At 40.4% G+C, this 7,171-nt stretch overlaps 1 protein-coding gene across 1 annotated transcript; it reads right to left on the reverse strand.

Moving 5' to 3' along the window:
• Nucleotides 1-1,176: 1,176 nt before the first annotated feature.
• On the reverse strand, nucleotides 1,177-6,841 carry LOC132851812 (tubulin beta-4 chain-like). Its single transcript, XM_060878833.1, is given in 5 exon segments — nucleotides 1,177-1,449; nucleotides 1,452-2,500; nucleotides 2,785-2,895; nucleotides 3,941-4,049; nucleotides 6,660-6,841. Coding segments are annotated over 5 exon segments (1,401 nt in total). The 5' UTR covers nucleotides 6,717-6,841; the 3' UTR covers nucleotides 1,177-1,374.
• Nucleotides 6,842-7,171: the final 330 nt, after the last annotated feature.

Genomic DNA, 7,171 nt, shown 5'->3' on the forward strand with positions numbered 1-7,171 from the left:
AAAATGACAGTGATGACATTCAACATACATCTCCATGTTTGTATTAATTCTAAAGATAATATTAACACTTAAATGATGGTAGACGGTAATATGATTTAATATAGCGATGTGGGTTCTGCAATTTTAACTAAGATTTAAGTTTTTTATATTTTGTTGTATGCATAATACTAAAAAGCATATCATAATGTCATTTAATTGAATATCGTTTTTCTGGTCTTCGGATGTCCAGATTTCCTGTTCTTCGATGATGTTGTTCTCTTTCAGTGTCCTGTGTGGTTTCTGATGTCTGTTGTATATATGGGCTCTACAGGATCAGCAATTTCCTGATACATAAAATACATTTCCTGATCACTTAAAAAAAAAACAGCACTATTTATATTCAGCAGTAAATCTGTGTGTCATTACATGTCCATTTGTGTCCCATGGGACCTATTGATCTTTTCTTCCGTCTAACATACCCATATGGTCTCATATTGATGGTCCTAAATTATGTAGCATCCATGTTTTCTTTAGGGTTGGAAATGAGTCGGTAATGGGATTGTGAAGGGTTTGTGCAGCATAACCTCTTAGCGTCCTAACAATCCTTAGGTTTACAGAAAGGAAAAGTGCACTCAATATAGAAAGACTAACTGATTGTTTGCTTAACTGAGTATTGTTTCTCAAGGTTGTGTTGTTTGAGCTGCACCTTAGCAGCCACAAAACAGCATAACAACCTAACTAGCATCTGAGCTTCAGGCATTAAAGCCATTAGTAAAAGAAGCTGCATCTCCAAAGCTTTTCAGAAGGCCCAGTGTGCTTATCAAAGCCTTCTCTGTTTGTTTATCTACTTCGTAGGCAGCTGAAAACTGCTTTGGTGTCAGCATGTGATCTTTCAAACTGGGTCCGCTTTGTCAGAGATCTCTGGAGAAAGCGTTCACATTTTTACACCGTGTTCTTAATTTTTACACAGTGCCCGAGGTGCGTTTTGACCTTCAGGGACGGGTGTTATTTTTAAACAGCATCTAGGCCGTCTATACACGGACATGGGATAGTCATGTAGTTATTCAGTGAAACTCCTGTGCTAGAAGACAGACTGTTTTTTTCATAGACTTACCATAGACTTCTGATGTGAATTTAATACCAGATGTGGAAAGATTTCACAGCATATACAGTACAATTAACTGCAGTCATGAAGTTCACTTGAAACGCTGTTTTATTTAGGATTGGTCAGTGAACAACACTATACAACAAATACAGTAGTCAAGAAGCTGTTATGGCACAGTAAAGTGAATTTCTGCTGTAACTGGCACAAATGGTTAACATGAAGTTTAATCTACCTGTAAGAGAAGTGAAAGATTAAGATATTTCATCCAGCATTGTGATTAGAGATCGGTTTTAGAGATGGGTTGTTACATACTGTATTCTAATCACTACTTCATTAGTGTTTACTTTTGAAGCTGGGCCTCTGACTCCTCTTCATCATCCTCGTACATCTCTCCATCTTCCTCAGCTGTGGCGTCCTGGTACTGTTGGTACTCAGACACCAGGTCGTTCATGTTGCTTTCAGCCTCGGTGAACTCCATCTCGTCCATGCCTTCGCCGGTGTACCAGTGCAGGAAAGCCTTACGCCTGAACATGGATGTGAACTGCTCGGAGATGCGCTTGAACAGCTCCTGGATGGCCGTGCTGTTGCCGATAAAGGTGGAGGACATCTTTAGTCCTCGGGGTGGAATGTCGCATACGGCAACCTTCACGTTGTTGGGGATCCATTCAACAAAATAGCTGCTGTTCTTGCTCTGGATGGCCAGCATCTGCTCATCTACTTCTTTCATGGACATGCGGCCTCGGAAGATGGTGGCCACGGTGAGGTAGCGGCCGTGACGTGGATCACAGGCGGCCATCATGTTTTTGGCATCAAACATCTGCTGTGTAAGCTCAGGGACTGTAAGAGCGCGGTACTGTTGGCTGCCACGTGCTGTCAAAGGAGCGAATCCGGGCATGAAGAAGTGCAGGCGAGGGAAGGGTACCATGTTGACAGCCAGCTTGCGCAAGTCAGCGTTCAGCTGGCCTGGGAAGCGCAATGAGGTCGTGACTCCACTCATTGTAGCCGAGACCAGGTGATTGAGGTCACCGTAAGTGGGCGTGGCCAGCTTCAGCGTGCGGAAACAGATGTCGTACAGGGCTTCGTTGTCAATGCAATACGTCGCATCTGTGTTCTCAACCAGCTGGTGGATGGACAGCGTGGCATTGTAGGGCTCAACCACTGTGTCTGACACTTTAGGGGAAGGCACCACACTGAAGGTGTTCATGATACGGTCGGGATATTCTTCTCTCACTTTGCTGATCAGCAGTGTGCCCATGCCAGAACCCGTGCCCCCTCCAAGTGAGTGGGTGAGCTGGAAACCCTGGAGGCAGTCGCAGTTCTCGCACTCCTTCCGCACCACATCCAGGACGGAGTCCACTAGCTCTGCTCCTTCTGTGTAGTGGCCTTTAGCCCAGTTGTTCCCGGCTCCACTTTGACCTGAAAACAAATCGCTGATTAAAAAACCATGCAAAACCTGCCATATTAAATAATGTCCAGGGGTTAAACATGCACGAGGTAGCTGAGCTAAGCTTCGGTATTATAATTTAAGGAAGGTGTTAATTAGGTAAATTATGTATATCTTTGTGAACTTTCTCTCTAAATACATTAATAATGTTGCAACCTTTAATAGTTTATTATTTTGGTATTTTTTCCTCCTGTCTTAATAAAGTTATATTGAAAACTCATCATATCATGGGACAGAGACAGCATTATTTACAAACCAAAAATGAAGTTATCCGGTCTGAAGAGATGACCAAAGGCTCCGGATCGGACACTATCCATGGTGCCTGGCTCCAGATCCACCAGGATAGCTCTGGGAACATATTTGGAGGCTGGAAAGATATAGGGAAAGGGAAAGGATTATAGACCTTAAATAGACACATACATAAACAATAATACTTTGTAGACATTACAATTAGAAATGTAAACAACACACTACAAGTTTTTAAATCAGATCAAAATCCATCATCAGATCATCAACTCGATTTTAGCAAGACAACAGAGTTATGCAGATGTTGGGTATCAGTAATCATGTAGATCTGTAGAACTAAAGGCAGCTTGAAGAAAGAGAAGACTCAGAGGTAAAGGTGTCATTTTAAGATTTTAAGATTTCTCTGTAACAAACTGCATGTAAATGCTGATAAGAGCATAAAACACTAAATATAAATGAATTGAAAGGAGGACATATTGCTTCTTAGAAATAAAAAATTGCATTTGTTTTAAAATCTTTATGGTATAGAAGAAAAATCGTTATCAGGATGTGTTAAAATCCCTCTAGAGTTTTTCATGCAGTTAAAACTGCTTATTTGCAGAAAACGGTGTGTATTTTTAAAATCGCAAGCACAGGAGTAAATTCCATTTAAAATCCTACCAATAAAGACACATCTGTAATGACCTTCTTTGGGAGCTCTACACTGTTTCCATGCACTTTAGCTGACATCACATGAAGCACCTCGAGCTCTATTTGCAGAAAATCTGCGTCATATTGAAATATTGCTAGCTCCTCCAAATAGACCCAGAGCTTTATCATTATGTCTTTCTTTAAGCTGTATTTCAAGTCAATGAATTAACATTTGCACATGTTCTCTCTTTTTTTGTATGGAAAGAGCTGGAACAGAGAGTTAGCTTAAATACATTTTATATACAACTTCCCTGAAAATGGACACAATCCAACCCTATGACAATCTCCCATTCAAAATCTCTTCTATGATAAAGCTTCAATAAAATGTTCTAAATGATCTGTTTATCAGTATTCAGCTCACTCACACTTCCCAATGTTCCTGATTATTAATGACAATCTTCTCTACAATGACTTACAGTAAGCTCCTGCGCTGTGAGCTTCCTATCGAGTGTTTTAGAGAGTTTATTCAGACTTACAGGAAGCTTCATTGTAGTAAACGCTGATTCTCTCCAGCTGGAGGTCTGAGTCACCTACGTAGTTTCCAGTGGGATCGATGCCATGTTCATCACTGATCACCTCCCAGAACTGTAGAGCACAAAACACCACAGCACACAAATCAGAGATGCTCGTTCAACTCATTTCTCTTTCTGTAAAACACTACTCGTGAATCGCAGATATCCCGACATAGCTATAGGTTTACAGATTACTAATATTAAGCATATGAGTAGCAATATTAAGTCCATTTCTTCTGGACTAATTAGATTCTCCTTAAACATCTGTTAAGGCCCGGACCAGGAAGATCGATCTTCTGGAAACAGATGTAACAGGAGAGGCAAGTGATGTACTGCTGAGAGAAACACTGCAATCCACAAGGGAAGACTAATGGCACCGGTCCAGAAAATAATCCAGAAAAATAATGATGGAATTGCAATAAAATTCTTATTTGCAATTTACATCACAAATGACCACAAGAAGTGTTGAGGATTTTTAGTCCAGAGTCTTAACCTTGCAGGTTTATTTCCAGTCAAGGCTTAAAGTTGAAATATTAAATACTGAACATTATTGTTAAAAGGTTGGCAAATTGCTATGAACAGAGGAATAGAACTTTGCTGTTATAGAAATATAATCCACTTTAAGAGTGTGTTATCTGCCTCACACCACTGCATCGTAGATTATTTCCTATAACGACAATCCCATGTGTTTTATTCCTTACAGAATTTAAATGATACATATAGAGGACATGTGTATTGTTTATTTAGCATCTTTACACCGAAAACATTAAGAAGAAATATTGAGTCAAACAGTCTTCATACGATCTGATTTGTTTCTCAGTTTTACTTAATGTGAACAACGCTCGCATTTTCAGTTAGATAAAGTTGTATAAGCCTTAGGTAGGATGTCAGCTTGGGCTCTAGTTTTCTTTAGAAATGTACATAATCAGAGGAGCATTACTTAGCAGCTTATAGAAAACCAAGAAAATATAAAAATGTGACGGTTGTGTCTGTTGTGCCATGGCCCCCTTGTCTCCACCTCTGTCTCTATTGCCCCTACACTTCCTGTCTCCCTCAGTCTCTTACTCTAATTATCTGTTTTGTCCAATGCAGATGTGACCTGCCAGCTAAATAGGTAATTAGGCATCCTGAAATGGCTGCACACGCTTTTTAAATGTGGCATGCATTCATTACTTAAAAAGAAATGTCTACATTTGAAATGCAAGAGGTTATTTTTTTTTTCAAATTAAGACAGAAGGTTTACATTAATGTGTTGAAGATAAAATAAAAAAGCATCATTGAAGAAAGGAAGTGGTATGAGGTAGCCTCATAGGGTGTGTGTGTGTGCGTGTGTGTAAAAGTGATGTAGCTCTCTCTCATAAAGGAAAGTAATGATGGAAGCAGATGTGCGTCGTGTTAGCCAGGGTACCCTGCTGCAGACGGCATGAGATCACTGCATTATGTCAGCCCCCCCTCCCCCCCAAACAACCCCCAACTACCCCACCCCCCACCTCCACCCTTCCATCCCTGAAAAACACCTCAGTCAGAAGGCCCTGGCATATGCAATGTGACACAGGATCAACCTTCCTGGTCTCTGCTCTGAATGAGAAGTCATGATGATTCGCAGCATCAGTCATCGCTAGTATTATTGTGACCCATAGATCAGAATGGGATCATTTATACATTCACATGGTGTACACGTGGTCTTACTATAGATGTTTCACATTGATCTGTGATGATGAGGAAAGTTCTAAAGATTCAATCTGCTTCATATCTGCAGACCAGCATGAACAATTCTGGTGTCAATTAATCCTGTTGTACAAAACGCTCTGAGACAAATCAGGAGTGATTTAATATCTGTGTAATGCATATGATTATTTCATGCAGAGTCATCATCTTTAGGCAGGAACTAAAAGAGCATCAGTCAGGGCATCTCATTATATTACAGGCATTAGGATAAAAGTCTGGCTGATTATACAGAACTATTTTATTACCTATACACAGTCTTTTTTTTTGTGTCTAAAAAACTTACTAAACAACATATTTTTTTTCCCTCACAAAGGAAAGGTGTGTGATGTTTTATAAAGGGCATTCAGTATACATTTTCCTACATTTTGCTCCTGGACTATGTGAATGTTTAAAAAAAAATAATAATAAATGAGCAATGAGCCATAAATTAAGACCATAAATGAACCCAGACCTCTTCACCGCTGGTTGGTGGCGCAGCAAAGAAATGAATCTGCGCCTTTGTTTCATCCGAATCATGCGACAGAAGGACATTGCGGCTTCAATACAGGTCCATATACACTCATTTCCTCACTACTGAGAAACGCAACTGAATGTTTCTTGAGTCCTAATGAGCAGAACGTGATGGTTTGAGGATTATTTAAGGTTCAGTCGCGCGTTTGCCAGCTGTTGCGCATGCAGGGGTTTTAACTCTGCGACTTTAAAGTTAAAATGCGTTTGGAGACAGCAGATCTGATCACATGGGTGTGGTCACATGCTTCTTGCCAAGTCATTGTACAAGCCACACTCTGAGAAATGAAAAAGATCTCTATCACTGTTTAAGTCCCAAATGTCCAACGTCAAGCATAACACGCTTAAATGTACAGTACGCTGTATGAGCTGGACCCCTTTCATGCATAATGCTATTACACTGTATTATTATTACTATTATTATAAACAATTACGAAAGGGTTTTTACCTTGGCTCCGATCTGGTTGCCGCACTGACCGGCTTGAATGTGGACAATCTCTCTCATCCTCAAGGTGTGTGTATGTGTATATATATATATATATGTGTGTGTGCGTGTGTGTGTGTGTTTATGTGTGCGGTTCTCTGCACGTTGCTGGCGGAAAACTCGGACAACGCAGACCGGCCTTTTATAGCGCAGACACAGCTTTTTTTTTGTCATACACTCAGAGAGATGCTGATTTAACACTGGGCGGGTGACGTCACTGAACACAGGCAGGCGCTGGCCAATCAGAGGCTGCGGAGAAACCGGGGTGAGGAGGCAGCATCAGCACCACTTCACTGCGTTACAAAGAATAGTTCAGGGATATAAATGGTGGGAAAAGTTTCAGAGAGAAAGCGTACGATGCTTAGTAGCTAAAAATAAAAAAAATAAAAATCATATTGGATATATAATGAATTGTAGTCATAAATACGGATTTGTGATTAGTTCCAGTGTATAATGATTAAAAATGTGGGGCTGTT

This window comes from Tachysurus vachellii, chromosome 9 (genome assembly GCF_030014155.1).
Source record: "Tachysurus vachellii isolate PV-2020 chromosome 9, HZAU_Pvac_v1, whole genome shotgun sequence".
Taxonomy (NCBI): Eukaryota; Metazoa; Chordata; class Actinopteri; order Siluriformes; family Bagridae; genus Tachysurus; species Tachysurus vachellii.